The sequence below is a fragment of the Salvelinus sp. IW2-2015 genome, linkage group LG4q.1:29 (assembly GCF_002910315.2).
Source record: "Salvelinus sp. IW2-2015 linkage group LG4q.1:29, ASM291031v2, whole genome shotgun sequence".
NCBI lineage: Eukaryota > Metazoa > Chordata > Actinopteri > Salmoniformes > Salmonidae > Salvelinus > Salvelinus sp. IW2-2015.
Genome location: NC_036842.1, coordinates 20,891,982 through 20,914,709, shown reverse-complemented (window position 1 = coordinate 20,914,709; position 22,728 = coordinate 20,891,982). Strand labels below are relative to the sequence as shown.

Below are 22,728 nucleotides of genomic sequence, written 5' to 3'. Positions count from 1 at the left end.
TTTGTTCAGGGACACATTATTCCATTTCTGTTAGTCACATGTCTGTGGAACTTGTTCAGTTTATGTCTCAGTTGTTGAATCTTGTTATGTTCATACAAATATTTACACATGTTAAGTTTGCTGAAAATAAACGCAGTTGACAGTGAGAGGACGTTTCTTTTTTTGCTGAGTTTACATGTTTTCACTATCTTTCACAATAGTTTCATCTGCTCCATCGCTTTCTTACCATCCTTCCCTGGTCTCTTCCAGCACCCCACTCACCCACTGGCAGTGTATAACGTGTCAGGGGAGTTTGCCATGCTGTGGCATGGGGCCCAGGCTGGAGCTTTTGACCTGCGCACCGCTGTACTGGAGTCTATGACTGCCTTCCGCAGGGCAGGTGAGAGGGGATGGGAGACTTTGGGTCTGGAGGAACAGTGCTTTGTTCTCTATAGAGAGAGTGAGTTCTACTGCTCTAGTTCTATATTCTTCCCTCTGCTCTAGGTGCTGACATCATCATCACCTACTACACACCTCAACTGCTCACCTGGCTGAAAGAGTAACAGACAGAAGGATGGACATAAAGATGGATCATGTGACAAACTCCTTTTTACCCAGCTGTGCAAGGCTGACCTACACTGACAAATGGTGTCTATTCAAACCAAACTGACATGTGAGAACAGGCAATCTATCTTCATACATTAATTTACAGTTTATTTTTATACATAACATTGTTACGTCATATTGTTTTTTTTCTTTGTGTGCAGCAACCACTAATTCTCACCAAAGGTGGGAGTCTTGGAGCTAGTAGACACTTTTGTAAAGCGTATCAAATTCGCTTTGAAGGGTTTGTCTAATGTTAGATGAAAGAATGGTAATATAAAATATGTTGATTGTGTTTTTGGTTTATGGGCATTATTTACTATTCTATAGTTTTCTAAATAGAGTATCATGATTATAGGCCTTGACTTTTTATAGTTCTGTGACGTCTGTAATAGCTCTGGCTTTAGCGCTGACATTTAGCAGTGGTTGTAAGGTTGGGTTAAGAAACCTGTAAAGCTCTTTTTTACCAGGGTAAATGGTCCTGTCCCAGAAAATAGAGATTTGTTAGATAATAAAGCTACAACCAAGTCTGAAATGTGCTCCATCAAGTAACATTTTCTTAATTACATATAACTTTGTTCAATATGTTTGTCATAGATTTGACAAAACATAATGAAAGCAAAATAGGTTGCAGTTCAGCCACACTCGACTCTGCTGGTTACCTTCTGTACTTGGGTGTTGTCAGATATATCCACCTCCCAAAGAAGGAGTTTACAGACAAGTCATCATTATCACAAGCACAGAGGAAAAGTACCGGCTAGCCATATGCAGAACTATCTAATTCTGTACTAATCAGTGAAATCTTGAAGGAAGGATGCATTTTCAAAGTACTAAAACCCTACCCCTAGTCCCTCTCTAAAATAGCCATCTAAGAGAGAATCTTATTGGCTGGAGGGTTTTCACTGGATGGTGCCCCGTTGAAGACTGTCCACACATCCTCCCCTGCAAAATAGAAAAACAGGTAGAAGTTGAACATGCTTTACTCAGCTACTGTACCTACACACACCCATAGATTCGACAGGAGAACTAGACATACACATTTTGGCAGGTCAAAACACTTACCCCTGAGCTGGTATTGTCATCCTGTAGCTGAATTGATCTTTCCTGAGGGGCAGCAGCAGGAAGCTATGCTGTCAGCCACATAGGACAGCGCTGAGAAGGGACACAATTTGTTAATGTGCAATATTACAGTATGTGTCTGTTTCAGTGCTTTCATGTATTTTCCTCATCCTATGTTCATTATATTGTTATTACTTATATACTAGGGCTCTTTGTTAGGAGAACAGATATTTTTTAACTCCAGTGAATTTAAAAGCTTTCTATTTGTCTGGCAATCATTTGTCATCTGTAAATTATGCACAATCGAGAGCATCCTGTCATCACCGCTGTGTACGGTAAATGCACCGCCCTCAACTGCAAGGCTCTCCAGAGGGTAGTGCAGTCTGCACAACGCATCACAGGGGGCAAACTAGCTGCCCTCTGTGACACCTACAGCACCTGATGTCACAGGATGGCCAAAAAGATCATCAAGGACAACAACGACCCGAGCCACTTCCTGTTCACCCCGCTATCATCCAGAAGGCGAGGTCAGTACAGGTGCATCAAAGCTGGGACCGAGAGACTGGGAAAACAGCTTCTATCTCAAGGCCATCAGACTGTTAAACAGCCATCACTAACATAGAGAGGCTTCTGTCAACATACAGACTCAAATCTCTGGTCACTTTAATAAATGGACTTAATAAAGGTATCACTAGTCCCCTTAAATAATGCCACTTTAATAATGTTTACATATCCTACATTACTCATCTCATATGTATACACTTTTCTATACCATCTACTGCATCTTGCCTATGCCGCACGGCCATCGCTCATCCATATATTTATATGTACATATTCTTATTCATCCCTTACAGTTGTGTGTATAAGGTAGTTGTGAATTTGTTAGATTAGTAGAACTTTACAGTAGATCACAGTTCTGATTATTCACAATACAATCCTGCACTTTAGTCTACCTACAAGGACAACCAGCATAGCTATGCGACAGGCTGGTAAAATGATACCACCCCTATCAGGTTTCAAGTTGTAACTCCTTGGCCAATTGAGAAAAATCCTAACCATTCTCTTATAGGTGTCTTATTTTGATGAGAATGAAAAGGAATTACTCTTTAGGAAATGGTAAATTATTGCATTCATTGAATAGTGCGTACAATTTTGATTTTAGTTAAAGATTGAGTAAATGATGGTATATTAGACTTGTAATTATTTGCTATATAATGTTGTAATTTTCTTACCGCTGAAGATGAGTCACAACATGGGTTGGCTTCAGAAGATGATCTTGGTCATAGACAATATGGGTTGTGGTAGGTAGCTTGTACAGGAGCTGAAGAAAGGTGCCCAGTTCTATGCAAGTGCTCCTACTGTTGGAGGAGTGTGCAGACTGCAGACAAGCCAATGTGAGAACATTCATCATCACAGATGCCTGCATCAGCAATTATGTATGAATAATGCAGAGGAAACTCACTCTGCTAAACTGTCCACACATTTCTTTGTCAAATATTTTCAACAAATACATGATTTAGTTCAATCTATTTTCCTCTACCCAAGAAGACATTGATGAGGCCCATCTTTTATACACACAATATATATTGTGTATTTGTTTACTGCTTACTTTTGTTATTAGTTTTGTGTTTATAAACCTCTCTGTTAGTGCACAATAATTCCCTAACGACCAATTGCTGCTGTGTAATTGATTGGTTTACCCCTGGTTTTAATGTCTGGTTTACCATTCTGATGAGATGGCGAGTGTTCTGAAATCCACTTGTCGGGTCTGTAGCATGTGCGACAGGAGACTTCTCGCGTTTGTCACTAGTTACCACAAACCACCGGATTAGACTACACCTACACTCATAACTATGCTTAACTCCGTTTATTTCTACAATTAATCGAATTAAAATTGATTTTAAATCTAACCATACTGCTGACATTAAATGAATACAAAAAAAACGAAAAAAACGGAAGTAGTTATTGATATAGCTAAATTAATGTTTAAGGAAGGATACACACTGGCAAAGTGACATTTAGGAACGTATGACAGCTAACGTTAACTTGTAGCTTATCTTGCTATCGCGTAACGTTAGCTAGGTAACGTTAACTTAGGTACTTTAGTTAGCGAGCTGAAAGTTTTTGCTTCCCTAAATGTGTAGCTTTCAATATATTCATCACACATTGCAAAACAAACCGTAACGAGTATTGTCTGTTTTAATTTGACTGTTCTTTTTAGTTGGAGGTATGTAGAACATAGCTAATTGTTGATGCCGGTAATGTAACTAGCAGGCCTTTGATCAATAACGTTACTAATTTATATTAACGTTACATATAAATCATTGGACGACGCGAAAGGGTCTTCTATGGGGAGTGTTTTAAGAGCCCCGACGCTCGGTCGGATATTATTAACATGCATCACTTGCGGTACCGTTTTTGAAGCATAAGGACCTTAACTTTCATATCAGCGATAAATAATTTTCAATAAACAACAGATTAAATTGACACACACAGGTTTATGGTTCCCACACAGCCATATGTCCATGGTACAGCGCTTGTTCACGGGAGACCTAGTGGACTAACGTTACCTGCATCTCCCAACACCTGTGTGTAAACTGAAGAAGGAAACGGGTTGTCGTTGGAAAATACTGTCGGCTGCAACAGTGTTAAAATCGATTAAAACAGTGTACATTAAGTGTATATTTTAAGTTTGTACAATTATTTTGATGTGATATGAAAGTAGAGATATTAGAATCGATTCACGTTTGAGAATTGAGAATCGATTCACATTTAGATGGCGTATTTTGCGGTATTGGCTTCCAGAGCAATTCGCCTATAAACAGAACAAGTCCTTGGTTTAGCTAGCAATCTAATATTTACAGAAAGGGGGTTGTTTGTTTGCGAATGCAAGATTAACGTTAGCTAGTAACTTCAGAAGATTCGCTAGCTAACGTAGCTATATGTGGACATGTATAATTTATGGATATAGCCACCATTCCTTGTTGTATCCATTATTCCATATGATCAAGACTGATGATTATACACATGACTGGTTAATTCCACTTCATTCTATCAACTCATGACTGGTTGCTGGACCTCAGTGGGCAAACCTTGCCATGTGGTGTGGAGTCAAACTCTTAGCTGTCATGCTTACTATAGAACGAGTTGGTAGGAAATAGGGTTATTTTGTGGGGCAGGGTCTTAAATGTTTTGGGTGCTGCTGTCATGCATGTGTTACTGTATGGCCTCAAATTAAAAAAACATTTTATTAGTCACATGCGCCGAATACAACAGGTGTAGACCTACAGTGAAACGCTTACTTACAAGCCCCTAACCAACAATGCAGTTTAAAAAAAATGCGGATAAGAATAAGATAAAAGTAACAAGAAATTAAAGAGCAGCAGTAAAATAACAATAGCGCAGGTTGAGAGCTTCAAGTTCCTTGGTGTCCACATCACCAACAAACTAACAAGGTCCAAGCACACCAAGACAGTTGTGAAGAGGGCACGACGAAACCTATTCCCCCTCAGGAGACTGAAAAGATTTGGCATGGGTCCTCAGATCCTCAAAGGGTTCTACAGCTGCACCATCGAGAGCATCCTGACTGGTTGCATCACTGCCTGGTATGGCAACTGCTCGGCCTCCGACCACAAGGCACTACAGAGAGTAGTGCGAAAGGCCCAGTACATCACTGGGGCCAAGCTTCCTGCCATCCAGGACCTCTATACCAGGCGGTGTCAGAGGAAGGCCCTAAAAATGGTCAAAGACTCCAGCCACCCTAGTCAAGCCATAAGACTCCTGAACATCTAGTCAAATGGCTACCCAGACTATTTGCTGTGCCGCYCCCAACCCCCTCTTTACACCACTGCTACTCTCTGTTGTCATCTATGCATAGTCACTTTAATAACTCTACCTACATGTACATACTACCTCAACTAACCGGTGCCCCCGCATATTGTATTGCTACCCCCCTGTATATAGTCTCTCCACAGCAGCTCTGTCGTTGAGAATGGGGGCGTGCTCAGTCATCTTTTTCATGTAATCCACAATCATCTCCTTTGTCTTGATCATGCTAAGAGAGGTTGTTGTCCTGGCACCACATGGCCAGGTCTCTGACCTCCTCCCTATAGGCTGTCTCGTCGTCACTGTTGTGTCATCTGCAAATTTAATGATGGTGTTGGAGTCGTGCCTGGCCGTGCAGTCATGAGTGAACAGGGAGTATAGGAGGGGACTGAGCACGCACCCCTGAGGGGCCCCTGTGTTGAGGATCAGCGTGGCGGATGTGTTGTTACCTACCCTTACCACCTGGGAGCGGCCCGTCAGGAAGTCCAGGATCCAGTTGCAGAGGGAGGTGTTTTGTCCCATGGTCCTTAGCTTAGTGATGAGCTTTGAGGGCACTATGGTGTTGAACGCTGAACTGTAGTCAATGAATAGCATTCTCACATAGGTGTTGCTTTTGTCCAGGTGGGAAAGGGCAGTGTGGAGTGCAATAGAGATTGCGTCATCTGTGGATCTGTTGGGGTGGTATGTAAATTGGTGTGTGTCTAGGGTTTCTGGGATGATGGTGTTGATGTGAGCCATGACCAGCCTTTCAAAGCACTTCATGGCTACAGACGTGAGTGCTACGGGTCGGTAGTCATTTAGGCAGGTTACATTAGTGTTCTTGGGCACAGGGACTATGGTGGTCTGCTTAAAACATGTTGGTATTACAGACTCTGACAGGGAGAGGTTGAAAATGTCAGTGAAGACACTTGCCAGTTGGTCAGCGCATGCCCGGAGCACATGTCCTGGTAATCCGCTTCGCCCTGCGGCCTTTTGAATCTTGACCTGTTTAAAGGTCTTACTCACATCGGCTGCGGAGAGTGTGATCACACAGTCATCCGGGACAGCTAGTGCTCTCATGCGCGTTTCAGTGTTATTTGCCTTGAAGTAGTTTAGCTCGTCTGATAGGCTCGTGTCACTGGGCGGCTCTCGGCTGTGCTTCCCTTTGTAGTCTGTAATGGTTTGCAAGCCCTGCCACATCCGACGACCGTCAGAGCCGGTGTAGTACGATTCGGTCTTAGTCCTGTATTGACGCTTTGCCTGTTTGATGGTTCGTCGGAGCCTAATACCAATACTATGTATCAGAATAATTATTTCCCTGTGCTGTTCCCTTGAAGACTGTCAGGATGGACAATGGCTCAGGCCTGCCAGACAGCCTGGTGCTGGAGATCTTCCTGCGTCTCCCCCACGACGCCGTGCTGAGCTCTGGCCTGGCCTGCAGACAGTGGCTGGCAGTCTCCAGAGATGAGTTCCTGTGGAGGGAATTGTTCTAAAGCTACTACCAAATCACCCACTCTGTGCCCAGACACCCTTGTAGGCCACATAGAACACCAGGCAGCAGAGTTGGGCTAATTCCATTTCAACCCATCCAATACTGTAAATGATGGACACTTCCATTTATAATGAAAGGAGGAAAGTCAGACATTAATTTGAAGCTCATCTGCTGAGTATTGAAGCCATGGGTTGGGCTAGCCCTCAACTAGGCTAATTTTGGAATGATTTGTTGGAATACATATTGATTATGGATAATGGTATGGTCTTCTGCATAGGAAAATTTAGATTTACTTCCACCAATACACACGTGAATAAGTGAAGCATCTGAATATCTGATATCTCATGTTGACTATTGCTTATTGTTGCAGTACTGTCATCGATTTGCATAGATATTTTCAATAGTTTTGTGATCCATTTTCACTTGTCTCTCCCCCTAGCTTCTGTGTCGTGGTACAGAGAGTTCAAGCGTCTGTTTAACTGCATCCCCTGTGTGGAGGTTCAGACTCTGAGAGAGCACCTGGCCTTCTCCCACCGAGGACACCGCTTCTCCTCCTGTTCCAAAGACTGCACCGTCAAGGTCTGTCACATCATATGACCGGAGAAGATGGTAGCTTTAGCCTAGGGCTAGGGATAAGCCAAATAAAGATGGCCATTGTGCACCAATATTTGTTTTGTTTTATTCCACAACAACAGTCACAAAGATACATTTGGGCCTCAAGGCCTATGATAGCATAACTGCTGTTATGCAAAAACAACAGTATAAATATTTGTCAATAATATTATAGCACAGGAACCATCATGGACCTGAGTTTCAAGCTTGTAGTGCCCACAAATGTGATGTAAGGGGAAACAAATGTAATTGTTGAGATTTGCACTTCATAGCTGTAGACTTGACATCTACTCTCACATTTTTCTGTTCTCATTTTTAAACCACTCGTCTCTCTCCTCACCCAACATCCTCCTCTCTACTGTGCTGGTCAGCTTTGGGACACAGAGCGGCCCGATGGCACCATTACCATGGTGCACAGCTCCAGCATGCGCCACTTCAACTGGGGCTACACCCAGTTCTCCCAGTTCAACGCTGACGACACCCTGCTACTGGTGTCTGGAGTCTACCTGGGCTCTAATCACTCTCCCTCTTGGGAGATTGATGTCATCTGTCTTGGTAGGACACACACACCTGCTATTTCTCACTCACTTTTGTCTCCTTCCTTGTCTCTCTTCTCTTTCTCATAATGTGCTTTCATGTTTTGGTACACAATGCCGTTACTTACGACACAGACATTGTGACTCGTGTGGCACATAGATGGAGCTCAGTATGAGGACATGTGGAGGAAAACTAAATGACATACACAGCACAGCTCTTAATTATAACCCTAACAGTAAGGCAACAAACATATCCTCAGTGTTTGTTTGCATGCAAAACAGGTCTTAAAAGTTGCATATTTGCTCTGAAACACCCAAGCCAGATTATAACCACTACAACCCATTTCAGTTGAGCAAGTGCATCCGTGAAAACACAAAGAATCTCACCACACCTGAGACAAGTTTTTGCAACATCGTATGAAATAGGCCTACCTGTATTCATGAAGATTGATCTGACCTTTCTATGATAACATAACTGATATCTAAAATATAACAATATTTGCTATTCTCATACTCTAATGGGTCATTATCCAATGTGGGTAACATAGATAACCATGGGTGTGTCTTGTCCTGCCCTCCTCCACAGAGAACTACACCCTCCTGTCCTGTGTGAGGAACAAGCCCTACGATGTGTTTGGCTGCTGGCTGAACGAGACCCACCTCGTCTCTGGCAACCTGCACTAGATCGGCAACATGACCTCCTGCTCTGTGCTCTGGCTCAATAAAGCCTTTCAGGTCGGTCCCTGGTCATAAATGTTATAGTTGGTAGAGGACAAAACAGCTGTGGGACTATTTGCCTTTATATAGTGACCATTTTGACTGGGTCATCGTATAACTGGTCAAACTGAATTAAACTGTGGACGTCCCACACACAGAATTATAGGATCTCTCTGGTTTCACTAATCTTGGTTTCTTTGAACAAGGTTTTGGTCCATGTCAGCTCTCTAAGTCAGAGTTATCAACTCCCTAAAGGCGTCCGCATGCTTGTGATGTTTTGGTCTTCGGTAAGGTTTTTTTCCGGCTATTCGTGCTCACACCAAAAATTGAGTCAGGCAGAAGTTCGGAGCCGAAGTCTACGCCCCTTCATTGGTCATCAGTAGAGATTCTTCAATTAAGTGTTTCAAATCAAATTGTATTAGTCACATGCACCGAATACAACAGTTATGTTATGCTCCGAATACAACAGTTATGTTATCATAGAAAGGTCAGATCAATCATCATGAATACAGGTAGGCCTATTTCACCTTACAGTGAAATGCTTACTTACGAGCCCCTAACCAACAATGCAGTTAAAAAAATACAGATAAGAAATAAAAATAACAAGTAATTAAAGAGCAGCAGTAAAATAACAATAGCGAGACTATATACAGGGGGGTACCGGTACAGAGTCAACGTGTGGGGGCACCGGTTAGTTGAGGTAGTATGTACATGTAGGTAGAGTTATTAAAGTGACTATGCATAGATGACAACAGAGAGTAGCAGTGGTGTAAAGAGGGGGTGGGGGCGGCACAGCAAATAGTCTGGGTAGCCATTTGACTAGATGTTCAGGAGTCTTACCCTGTCCTACCCTCTGCAACTGGATCCTGGACTTCCTGACGGGCCGCTCCCAGGTGGTAAGGGTAGGTAACAACACATCCGCCACGCTGATCCTCAACACAGGGGCCCCTCAGGGGTGCGTGCTCAGTCCCCTCCTATACTCCCTGTTCACTCATGACTGCACGGCCAAGGACCTGTCTCTTATACACATCTAGATGTGTATAAGAGACAGACTGTGGAGAGACCAGATACAGGGGGGTAGCAATACAATATGCGGGGGCACCGGTTAGTTGAGGTAGTATGTACATGTAGGTAGAGTTATTAAAGTGACTATGCATAGATGACAACAGAGAGTAGCAGTGGTGTAAAGCTGTCTCTTATACACATCTAGATGTGTATAAGAGACCCGGTTAGTTGAGGTAGTATGTACATGTAGGTAGAGTTATTAAAGTGACTATGCATAGATGACAACAGAGAGTAGCAGTGGTGTAAAGAGGGGGTTGGGAGCGGCACAGCAAATAGTCTGGGTAGCCATTTGACTAGATGTTCAGGAGTCTTATGGCTTGACTAGGGTGGCTGGAGTCTTTGACCATTTTTAGGGCCTTCCTCTGACACCGCCTGGTATAGAGGTCCTGGATGGCAGGAAGCTTGGCCCCAGTGATGTACTGGGCCTTTCGCACTACCCTCTGTAGTGCCTTGTGGTCGGAGGCCGAGCAGTTGCCATACCAGGCAGTGATGCAACCAGTCAGGATGCTCTCGATGGTGCAGCTGTAGAACCTTTTGAGGATCTGAGGACCCATGCCAAATCTTTTCAGTCTTTGAGGCGGAATAGGTTTCGTCGTGCCCTCTTCACGACTGTCTTGGTGTGCTTGGACCATGTTAGTTTGTTGGTGATGTGGACACCAAGGAACTTGAAGCTCTCAACCTGCTCCACTGCAGCCCTGTCGATGAGAATGGGGGCGTGCTCAGTCCTCTTTCTCCTGTAGTCCACAATCGTCTTTTTTGTTGCTATTCAGAGTTACAGTTCATACAAAGAAATTAGTTCATTGAAATAAATTAATTGGACCCTAATTTTAAGCTATGGATTTCTCATGACTGGGCAGGGGCACAGCCATGGGTGGGCCTGGGAGGGCATAGGTCCACCCACTTGGGAGCCAGGTCCACCCACTGGGGAGCCAGGCCAACCAATCAGAATTAGTTTTCCCCCACAAAAGGGCTTTATTACAGACAGAAATACTCCTCAGTTTCATCAGCTGTCTGGGTGGCTGGTCTCAGAACATCCCGTAGGTGAAGAAGCCGGATGTGGAGGTCCTGGTTGGACCTACTGCCAAATTATCTAAAATGCCATTGGAGGCGGCTAATGGAAGAGAAATTAACATTACATTCTCTGGCAACAGCTCTGTTGGACATTCCTGCAGTCAGCATGCCAATTGCATTCTCCCTCAACTTGAGACATCTGTGGCATTGTGTTGTGACAAATCTGCACATTTGTCTTTTTATTGTAGCTTCTTGATATGCCACACCTGTCAGGTGGATTGATTATCTTGGCAAAGGAGAAATGCTCACTAACAGGGATGTAAATAATTTTGTGCAAAATATTTGAGAGAAATAAGCTTTTTGTGCGTATGGAATATTTATTTTATCTTTTATTTCAGCTCATGAAACATGGGACCAACACTTTACATTTTGTGTTTATATTTTTGTTCAGTATATTTACTGTGTCGTGTGTTCATGCATGACCCATATCCTCTCTCTCCCTCTCCCCAGGACGTAGAGTCTGAGAACATTAACGTGGTCAAGCGGCTCTTTAAAATCCAGAACATCAATGCCAGCACCATCCGCACGGTCATGGTGGCTCACTGTCGGCTCCACGACAACCCAGACCTGCTGCTGGACTATGAGGCCCAGTCCAAGGCTAGGGCCCTGGCTCAGAGCCAGCCACAGAGACACCAGCCTCTGCTCTTTGACCTGGGTTCCACTGACAGCGAGGAGGAGGATGAGGACGAAGAGCGCCGGAGGGAGATGAGACTGCAGGGTCTGTTGACAGCCCACCTACCTCAGCTCAACGCTACTGTGCTGGAGCATGTCATACAGGTAAGCACTCAGGTTGTGTGTTACGGTGGAATAGGCCAGCATGAAAATAACATGTTGTGCTGTGTAATCAATGGGAAGTGTACCAAGTATTCTCATATGGCCACATGAACTTGACTTATGACTTCCATCTCCTTTTTATTTTTATTTTGTACTCTGACCCTTTCTCCTCTCTTCCTCTGGTGCCCTCAGGGTTGTCAAAGTGAAGCCTCAGAGGTGAGGCAGCTGGAGACTTAAATGGGCACGGCTCATCAGTAAAACCCACACCAAGGCCCCAGACCCCAATGTGCTCTCCTCCTCGGCCCCTGGGGAGGGAGAGGACAAGACCTACCTGCTCTTCACTACCGGCAGCCTTACCTACTCCCCCCACCAGATAGGTATCAAGCCGATCATGCCTGACCAGATGATCACGTCTGGGCCTGTCCTGGGGGAGGAGAGCAGCACAGACACGTTCTTTGACTCTCTAGACCATGTGATCGACATCCATGGCCACATCATCGGCATGGGCCTGTCTCCAGACCACAGGTGAGGGAGTGAGTGTACGTCATGGGCAGCAGTGTGAAGAGGCTGAATATCTTAGTTGCAAGGCTACCGGTGCAAAGATGTGACAGTGCACCTGAAACCCATTGAATGACTGTCATAGAAACCTCATATTAACTAATCTCTCATGGACAGATTCTCGAGGACAGATTAAACGGCAAGAATCTGTCAAAGCTCAAGCATAATTGTGTGATTACGAGCAGCAATAGTTCCTGGATTTGGGGTTTTTATCATTGATTATCTGGACGAATCAGCATTGGGCGAACATGGTGCTTAAATTGGTGCAGGGATTTTCAAGCCCATGTGCAGATGATTGACAATTTTTAGTGGAAACTGTTTATCATAAAAATTCATGAAAACCAAAATGTGCTTTTGGCCATGATGAACACGGGTGAATTTAACAGAAGGGAGGGGTTTGGCAGAGTTTCCTTTTGCACAATGGTAATCACAGTTGTTAACTGCATTTCCCCCAGAAGTAAATCAGGAAATTAGAATTTAGCTTCTGGGTAACCAAGATTACATAGTAAATATTTGTCTTACAACATCAACTTGCTTTCCTCACTTTGTTTTTAATGCTGAACAAGTACACCTTTACCAAGACCGTCCATGCTGTTGTCTCTGTCCAGGTATCTCTGTATGTGAACAGTCGAGCGTGGCCGGCGGGCTGGGTGATCTCTGACCCCATGTCTCCGCACCCCATCGCTGAGGAGATTGACCTGAGGTCATTGACCTGAAGAGCCTGCGGGAGGAGAGGCGGAGCCTGAGGGCCCACCGAGCCTTCACGCTCAACGACGAGTGCTTCTTTATCTTCTTGGACGTCAGCAGAGATTTTGTGGCCAGGTACGTATGTCACGGCTGCTTTAACAGTTACAGGCAGTATGGGGTTACTATGGGTTTATAAATGACTTCCGATACCTTTTTCAATGTTATTGGGCCTTTGTATCAGATACTAACAGAGAAATTGTGTGTATTATATGAAGGACATATTCTTCCATATACAGATTTGATAATCTTTAATCCTGTTCAGCATGTGTTTTATGAAGTTGGAGTAAATGTAATGCAAACGCCAGCTGGGCACAGAAATCACCTACAGTACCTTCAGAAAGTATTCACGCCCCTTGACTTTTTTCACATTTTGTTATGTTTCAGCCTGAATTAAAAAAATATTAAATTGAGATTTTGTGTCACTGGCCTACACTCAATATCCCATCATGTCAAAGTGGAATTATGTTTTTAGAGATGTTAACAAATTAATACAAAATGAAAATGTCTTGAGTCAGTAAGTATTAAACCCCTTTGTTATGGTAAGCCTAAATAAGTTCAGGAGTAAAAATGTGTTTAACAAGTCACATAATAAGTTGCATTGACTTACTCTGTGTGCAATAATAGTGTTTAACATGATTTTTAAATGACTACCTCATCTCTGTACCCCACACATACAATTATCTGTAAGGTCCCTCAGTCAAGCAGTGAATTCCAAACACCGATTCAACCACAAAGACCAGTGAGGTATTCCAATGCCTCGCAAAAAAGGGCACCTCTTGGTAGATGGGTAAAAAAAGCAGACATTGAATATCCCTTTGAGCATGGTAAAGTTATTAATTACACTTTGGATGGCGTATCAATACACCCAGTCAGTACAAGGATACAGGCATCCTTCCTAACTCAGTTGCCGGAGAGGAAGGAAATCACTCAGGGATTTCACCATGGGGCCAATGGTGACGTTGAAACAGTTACTGAGTTTAATTGCAGTGATAGGAGAAAACTGATGATGGATCAACAACATTGTAGTTACTCCACAATACTAACCTAAATGAAAAGGAAGCTTGTACAGAATAAAACATATTCCATAACATGGATCCTGTTTGCAATAAGGCACAAAAGTAAAACTGCAAATCATTTAACCTTATGTCTGTTATGTTTGGGGAAAATTCAACACAACACATCACTGAGTACCACTCTTCATATTTTCAAGCATGGTGGTGGCTGCATTATGTTATGGGTGTGTTTGTCATCGCCAAGGACTAGGGAGTTGTTTCGGATAAAAAGAAACGGAATAGAGTTAAAAACAGGCAAAATCCTAGAGGAAAACCTGGTTCGGTCTGCTTTGCAACAGACACTGGGTGACATTCATCTTTCAGCAGGACATTAACTTAAAACACAAGGACAAATATACGCTTGAGTTACTTACCAAGACGACATTGAATGTTCCAACAACCAACTTGACAGAGCTTGAATAATTTTATAAAGAATAATGTACAAATATTGTACAATCCAGGTGTGCAAAGCTCTTAGAGACTTACCCAGAAAGACTCACAGTTGTAATTGCTACCAAAGGTGATTCTTACATGTATTGACTCAAGGGTATGAATACTTATGTAAATTAGATTTCTGTATTTCAAATTTAATAATTTGCTAAAATTTCTTAACATGTTTTCACTTTGTCATTATGGGGTATTGTGTGTAGATGGGTGAGAATTTAAAAAACATTTTTTTATTAATTTTGAATTCTGGCTGTAACACAACAAAATGGGGAATAAGTTAAGGGGTAAGAATACTTCACTCGTCATTCACCAGTGATTATCCCTCTCCCTCTAGTGGTGCAGAGGACAAACATGGTTACATCTGGGACCAGGCTGGGACCACATCTGGGACCACATCGTCATGCTCTGTGGCCTTCAACCCGACCGACCAGGAGCTGCTGCTCTCTGCCAGCGACCACTCCACCATCAAGGTGTGGCACTCGGCTCGTAGGGTCCGCCTGACACAGACGCCCACCCGTCCCCCGCAACCTCTCCTGGCTGGTCCGCAACAAGAACACCACCTCCGCCAACAGGAAACCCTGACCACCTGAGAGGGGTGGGAGGGGACTGGAAATGAGAGCGGGGGAAAGACTTTCATGCTGTTGTCTCTGTTCAGGTATCTCTGTATGTGAACAGTCGAGCGTGGCCGGCGGGCTGGGTGGTCTCTGACCCCATTCCAGGAGTAGCTATCTTCATTGTGGGAAAATCACACTTTTTATGCCTGACATCACCAACCACCAAGGACATGTGACAGCTGGGGTAAGCCACAAGGAGGCATAATTGCAACAGCAATTTCACAGGCCTCTCCATAAATGTCCTTTTTGAAGGTGACACCTAGCAAGGTCAATTGCTGTCAAGGTGAAGGTCATACGGTACAGGTAAATTCCTCCTGGACCCGTGCAAGGTCTGGGAGGGAAATTACATTCATTGATTATAACGATCATGCTTCCAATGAATGAATGAGCTACTGGAGAAGAAACATGGGAGACTACTTCAAGAAAGAAAATTATTTAGAGTTTGTTCACTGAATGAAGAGAAGAGATGTGGACACTAAAATATGGTCAAAGATCACACTTGTGTGTTTTGTCTTCTGTTTTTAACTCTCTCGATCTATGTGCATGTTTGCACATATTCTTTCACATTTGTTTATGTTGGGTGTACTATCACATCAGTGATGTCATATGATTGCAGAGCTGAGGATGTCTGAAATTACCAAGAGCAATTCAAGTGGTCTGGTACCTCCTGAAAGTGTGTTTGTGAATGTGTCAGGGGGGCGCGAATAATCCAGGACTGTAATGGCCGACAAGGTCTCTTCATTGTTACACTCAAGTTTCACCAAGTTTTCATGATAGAAATATCACTAAACGTTGTTGCTACATTCCACAATCTACAAAATTACTCTGACTCTCCTTTAAAACACATGCTAGATGAATAAGGTGGCACAACCGACCCATTGCTCCTGAACACTGACAGTATGATGCCAGTTTCAAATCAATATTTTACTAAATGGTTGTAATAGTCCTGTGGTCATTTTATCCCTGAGGGATAAACATCCAACTTGTCATGGGATGGGATCATAGGAAGACGTGTCTTTATTACTATTGTGTCAGCAAATATGCTCAATGAATGTTTCCAAGGAGGCTTACAATGGGAGTGCCACCTATCATAATACCCCACCCTTCCTACACAGGATACAGCTTCATGGTCCAAGGTCATACGGTTAATGTGAAAACTGGCAATATCAAGGCAGTATTCCTTTGAAATTGTTTTGCAGCCATTGGGTAAAGATATCCATATCTGAACTAGCACACGATTTATGTAAGTGTTGCATTTTTATAGAGCCTACTGACAAAGCACATTCAAAGCAGTACAGTAGGTCATGGTCATATCTGCATTTCTTGCAGCAAAAGCCTTCAGTCCTCTAATGCTTTTAAAACACTCTCTCCTGAAACCTGAGCTAGAAGTCTGTGTGCCTGTTGCTTCTCTGATTGGATGTAACCACAACCTACCCCAGCTCTGGTCATGCATCATTTTATTGTGCATAGAAAATGTAAATTTAAGTTATGTTTTTAAAAATATGTCTTGCTCTTTTTCAGTTCTCACTGGCTAATCTGCAACCCTACGCTAGATTTGATTGAACTTCAAATACACTTTCCTATCACTTTCATTGTTACCTTTCATTTCCAATGTGAGTGGAAAAGATCCTTGTGATCACAGGGCAAAATGCACAATCAATGCTCATATAACAAAATCACATGCTTGGTTCATGTTCTCTGACCAAAGCAAAGAGACAATCACAAGGTGTATAGTATTCATAAAGTAGATCTCCCCAGAGCCCTATACTACGAATGTAGTTTGTAGTTAGCAAGGTAACTTTATTCAACTCGGGATAATTGGTACCACGTAAGTGGCTCACATTTTAGCCAGGTACATTACTTTTGAGAAACAGGTATACTTTTCCACCTCCAATTCATTGTTATAGATACAATATATCTTCTATATAATCCCAGGACTACTCCATGCTAGATTGAATTAACATGCAATCAAATCAAACACCTCAATGTTCCAATGAAAACAAGTAACTACGGCACACAGGTCTTGACAGTCACAATCATGAGAGCATATAACAAAATGACTCCTGCAAGATCAACAGTGCGACTTCCTTGGTTAAATAAGACAAATAAATCAATGACAAACTTAAACAGGTAACTATATTAATTATAATTGCTTTCCTATAACACATGCATATAATTAACGTTACACACTGTGCTGTTATATTTCTGTAACCTGCCCTTCAACAAAAACACCTACATAWGACTCTTTACCATTACAGTGACAAAAACATACATAATCTACATTATCAACACATCAAATGTTTTTGTATATTAGTTATAGCTGAATAAGGACCCACAATAATATGTTAAGTGAAGGAGATGTCCTTAAATAATTCTCATCCACTCTACACAAGATAGATAAGGTTAACCTGTCACAAGTATGACATTCAGAAACACTTAATTGTTCTATTCAATACAATTATGCTGGCATAATAGCCTGCTAACTTACCATTTATTTATGTGCTAGCTCAGTATAAATACTAATCTTGTTATTTGAGATAAAATATGCATTTGAAAAGAGCAGGAGCTTCCTCAGCTTAGCCTATAGCATAATATAGTTCATATAATTGTTATAGTTAATATGATGTATACTGTATTTTATTACAGTATATTTAATCATATATCTTAATTGGGTACATGTCTACTGTGGCGTACTCTTGTACACTACAGCTATATAGGCACTGTTCATCTACCTAGCTAACAGAACTGGACTAAAAAGTATACTGAGGAAAGATACGATGATCGGTTCATCTGAGCCTCAAGCGGATCAAATCAAAATCTAATTTTATTTGTCACATGCGCTGCATACAACAGGTATAATAGACCTTAACTTGAAATGCTTACTTACAAGCCCTTTTACTAACAATGCAGTTGAAAAAAATACGTGTTAAGTAAAAAATAGTTAAAAAATAAAAGAGCAGCAGTAAAATAATAGTAGCGAGGTACAAAATAAGTTACAAATAACACGAAAACCAATTGTGCTATTGTGTGTGTTAAGGGCCCGTAAAATCGGCAGCCATCTCCTCCGGCGCCATTCAGTCAAAATGGCATATAATGCTCAAATTAAGTATTGCCTATGTCTGCCTGAAGCTCAGGATAATGCAGAGGATGTGGTTGGTGCCTTTGAAAGGAGGTCAATTAAGAGCTGCCAAATTTGGTCCGCTTTGCAGCTATTTTGATCATTCTTTGCCATGCTTAGTAGAAGACATTAATGGTAACACAAACTTGATACTGCTTCAATTTGATGGAAAACTACTTTAAATTCAAGGTAAAGCCTGTTGTGCACATGCACAGTATTATGCACCCACCGTGTTCAATGATTTATTAGGCTTTAAGTACAGCGCATACAGCATGTATGTGAGCAGTGGTGTGTATTCAGCCAAGGAGCATTTGGCCTCCCTTGATCATTTTTTCTATAAAATAGCCAATCAACGTTGAGCTAAACTGAGTGAGCTCAGCTGTGTATGGTCCTGGCACACCAAAAAAAAAGAAGTCTCAAGGTAAGCCAGTTTGGATTTAGCTTCAGACCAATCACATCACATTAGAAGCCAAACATCATTGACAGAAAACTTGAATTAATTGCATCCCATTGTGTCGTTGTCCTCCAGTGGCTAGCTAGCTAAAATTGGCCCATTCCTAAATTAGCAATGGATAGAGAATTGGACTTGTGGTTTACTTAATTATCCGTACTGGCCAATGGTTATAATGGCAATTCTGATCCAACCATAAATTCATGCATTGTGTACCTGGCCCGAGAGGATGGAAGTTCAACATGTAGCTACATGTAGTAATGTTAGGCTAATGTTAACTAGCTGGCCTGGCACATCATTGCCAATGAAAGGAAGTTAGGCTAGTGAGCAAGTATTTTAGCCAGGTAGCCTAGGACAACAAAAAAATAAAAGTGTATGACAGAGTCATAGATCGTTTAGGCAACATGAAAGTGGAGGATGGCATTGGCGTTTCTAGGGTACGGTGTAGGGTGAGTCAACATGTTTTTCTATTGCACGCATACACACAGAAATCAGAACCATGGACAGCTACATAATATTTAGCTTACATTGGTTGGACAACATTTTTTTTTTGTATCTTTTAGTTGTCACTGTATTAGACTAAGCATAGGTGATTAGATGATGTTGAAATGGTGCTGGAATAGTGGAGGCAGCTCCTGTTTTCTTTGCAACTTGCGGTAACTCAGTGGTTCTAAATCAATAGTTGTTTAGTAGTCTGAAAATGACAGAAACATTAACTTGCTTGACCATGCTGTAGGTCATGTAACTGTTACATGCAGTATCTTTTGTGGACTTCACCAGACAGAGGTTGCTCTCCTGTTTTGTGATGAAACAAAGCTGTGGTTGAATTTATTCTGCTACTGTGTCTTCTTATTGTCTCGGCCTTAGGCCTAAATATTACGGTGTCAAGGCATATGAACTAACAGATCATAGAGCAAACAACGCAATGATCACGACACACAGGTTGTAATATGGCTTTTCCCCCCCTGGCTTGGCTTCCCCAGTGATTTTACCCACACACCGCTACTGGATGCGAGTGCACAACTGTTTAAATGGGAAAGCGTACTTATGTTTTTGGAATGCTCTTAGCTACTTAGTTAGGCCCATTGCTCCTCAAGGAGCATTTGCCATCTATGATCAACTAGTACAATTGTACTGTTGCCCCCCCCCCACATTTATTTTATTTTTACAGATTGCGCCTGCTAGTCTTATGCATAACCTAACCCATCCTCCTTTATCCGGGCTTGGGACCGGCTTGTAGCTTTTTTGAGAAAGCACTAGGCGGAGTTTGTGGAACATTTCTTTAATATAAATTACCGACCGATTGGTTTTGCCATTTAAAAAGTTGTGCCTGCTCACATGATGAATGGGCAGGATCTCTAACACATCCTTGTCCATGTGTACAACAGGTGCTACCTCAAGTAAAATTTGTTTTTCACAACTTGACAGTGTCATTTAGGCACGATCACATCAGTGTCTCTAAATTAAGAAATATTGGAAAATATGATAGAAATACATAACGTGATATATGTGCAATAAGCCTATTTTCTGACCAATTTTGACAAGCTCCTATTGCCTTGCATTCAAAAAAAGTCACGGCATCCTCTGCATAATACTGCACTTCTAGTAGTCAGAGCCAACACTTGGGTTGGCCATATCACTCACCCTATTTTTCTCTGTTTAAACCAATTGAAAAGATCTGCTAGCAGAATTCATTTTTCATTCCAGTGCCTTCAGCCAGCAAAATAAACAGTGTCTATGATATACTTATAATAATAAATATATGCATTTTATAATAATATTACTTATATCATGTCATTTCAGAAGTTATATATATTAGTCTGCATTTTGTGCCTTTGTGTAGGGGGCTTCCACAGCCTCTACAAGCCTGTGAGGTCTACAATGGCCTTGATGAAAATGGTATCATCCCTAAGGTAGGAGCTCTTGCCTGTCAGTTTAGATAATGGGCAGAAGAGTGGGCAGCCACTGGCTATGTTCATCTCACTGATTGGCCGCTGGAAAGAGGTGGAGCTGACATCAGGTCGGAAGGCGTCAATAATATGCTCCCTGTTATTCTGATCCAGCAGCATCAGAGTCACCTATAGTAAAGAGAATGAGTAGGGAGACTTCATATTTTGTTTGATTTATAATGCAGTCGGTTGTAGTTAATTATGTTAGACATAAGTAAGATCAAGTTAATATGACAGATGGAGTTGAATAAGGAATCAGAAAGGTAGAGAAACTCACTTTCTGACTGAAGGGCCATTTGAGCAGAGCGTCACACTTGCCCCTCATCACCACAAAGAAAAGAGAAAGGTGTGTCCCTCGACCTGTTCCGTCCCCATTCAGATACAGTCTTAGACACATCTTATAGCCATATTTACTGGAATAGAACGCTGTGGGAGAAGATAAACTTCTTTAGACAGGCCCTCGGTATCTGCATCTAACACTCACAAGGAAAACATGAGTGCATAAATGTGTATTGGTATGGTATATTTACGATACATTAAACAGTAAGGATACGCAGGTGTAGAGAATAACATATAATCAGAGTGGATCTAACCTGGTGAGAACATGGCAGGTGTTCGCCCGGCCACAGCGTCCTGCCGGCGGCGTGAGAAGTCAGCGATCTTCCAAACAAACACACCGTCAAAGGTGCAGAACTGGAGCTCCCTCAGAGTCTGGTCCGTCTCGGCTAGCTGTAGATCCCGCATGGTGAGAGTACGCTCTAGTTGACGCACCTTGTTGCTGAGGTTCTCAATCTTGTCCTGGTCTAGTCGATGTTGTCGTGAGAAGGCCTCTAAAGTGAGAGAGCTCCTCTCTACTTCTCTGTTCAGTACACACACTATATTCTCCAGCACTGTCACCTGCAGGACCACAAGGGGAGAACAGAGAACACAATGAATACCAATCCTACACTATGTGTTGCTGTATCTTCAACAACTTCAGATGGACAAATATTCAGGTCATCTATTATAGTTAAATAACAACACGGTACATGTAGGACGCCAGTCTGTTTCATAATTTACCAGCTTGATTATCATTGCCCCCATCACACACGAGGGACAACAACCACCACATTTGGGCTGCTAAATTTAGACACAGGCTAGCTTCTGTAGTATTCCTAGCTTTCCTACATAGCAAACATCCGCTCAAATGAGACCCACCTTATGGTCAAGGCCACTGGTCTGTCCAGAGGCAGCAGTTCCGCCACCAACTGTGGCTGCAGAAGCTGTGGCTCCCTCCTCAGGAGCGCGGTACAGGCCAAGACCAGAGTCCTCCTGCCACTCCCCCGGCCCCGGGGCTTCCGGACGCTGCAGCCGCACCATAGACGTCGCCAGGATCAGACGCATGTGCTCCATGACGCTCGTCTGCTCGTGGTCACTGTGCTTTCCATTATCAATCTGCGGTGACACAACACAAGGCGGTTAGCACACCGAGTTAACTAGTCTGTTCGATACTGTTCAGTGTCAATTTCAGATGCCCTTCAATATTGAGATTAAAGCTGAAATTCAATTGTAGAGGGCTGCACAGAAAGATAATTTACTCTCTACAAACACTAGATGTCTCTTTTGAGACATAGCTCTCTTAAGGGTGTGTCCAATACCCAAGGGCAGATCTAAATCAGAGATACACTGAACAAAAATATAAACGCAACATGTAAAGTGTTGGTCCCATGTTTCATGAGCTGAAATAAAAATTCTCTGAAATTTTCCATACTCACAAAAATATTCTCTCAAATTTTGTGCACACATTTGTTTACATCCCTGTTAGTGAGCATTTATCCTTTGCCAAGATAATCCATCCACCTAACAGGTGTGGCATATCGAGAAGTTGATTAAACAGCATGATCATTACACAGGTGCACCTTGTGCTGGGGACAATAAAAGATCACTAAAATCTGCACTTTTGTCACACAATACAATGCCACAGATATCTCAAGTTGAGTAAGCATGCAATTGGCATTTCCCAGTCATGTGAAATCCATAGATTAGGGCCTAATGACCGTATTTCAAATGACTGATTTCCTTATATGAACTGTACCTGAGT

At 42.4% G+C, this 22,728-nt stretch overlaps 2 protein-coding genes, 1 long non-coding RNA gene and 1 pseudogene across 7 annotated transcripts in view; 2 read left to right on the top strand and 2 right to left on the bottom strand.

The window, feature by feature from the left end:
- Positions 1-877, top strand: part of LOC111961630 (delta-aminolevulinic acid dehydratase) — a 10,304-nt gene extending 9,427 nt beyond the window's left edge. For all 3 annotated transcript variants that reach the window (XM_023984046.1, XM_023984047.2, XM_023984049.2), the window contains exons 11-12: positions 250-379; positions 484-877. In XM_023984046.1, the coding sequence (XP_023839814.1) occupies positions 250-379; positions 484-542 (189 nt within the window). In that variant the 3' untranslated portion in view covers positions 543-877. The remainder of the gene's footprint in view (positions 1-249; positions 380-483) is intronic.
- LOC111961632 (uncharacterized) lies at positions 669-3,645 on the bottom strand. 2 transcript variants are annotated; one of them, XR_011479048.1, is made up of 4 exons: positions 3,366-3,645; positions 2,874-3,019; positions 1,645-1,734; positions 669-1,524 (listed from the first exon to the last, which is right to left on the bottom strand). It is a non-coding gene; the product is annotated as an uncharacterized lncRNA (long non-coding RNA). The 2 variants fall into 2 exon arrangements; XR_011479041.1 differs by lacking the exon at positions 3,366-3,645 and having other exon boundaries at positions 2,874-3,105.
- Positions 3,592-16,775, top strand: LOC111960851 (F-box/WD repeat-containing protein 5-like; annotated as a pseudogene).
- A 1,161-nt stretch (positions 16,776-17,936) lies between these two features.
- traf2b (Tnf receptor-associated factor 2b) overlaps positions 17,937-22,728 on the bottom strand; it is a 22,090-nt gene continuing 17,298 nt past the window's right edge. For both annotated transcript variants that reach the window (XM_023984042.2, XM_023984043.2), the window contains 4 exons: positions 21,846-22,082; positions 21,242-21,545; positions 20,926-21,074; positions 17,937-20,777 (listed from right to left, as the gene is read on the bottom strand). In XM_023984042.2, the coding sequence (XP_023839810.1) occupies positions 20,559-20,777; positions 20,926-21,074; positions 21,242-21,545; positions 21,846-22,082 (909 nt within the window). In that variant the 3' untranslated portion in view covers positions 17,937-20,558. The remainder of the gene's footprint in view (positions 20,778-20,925; positions 21,075-21,241; positions 21,546-21,845; positions 22,083-22,728) is intronic.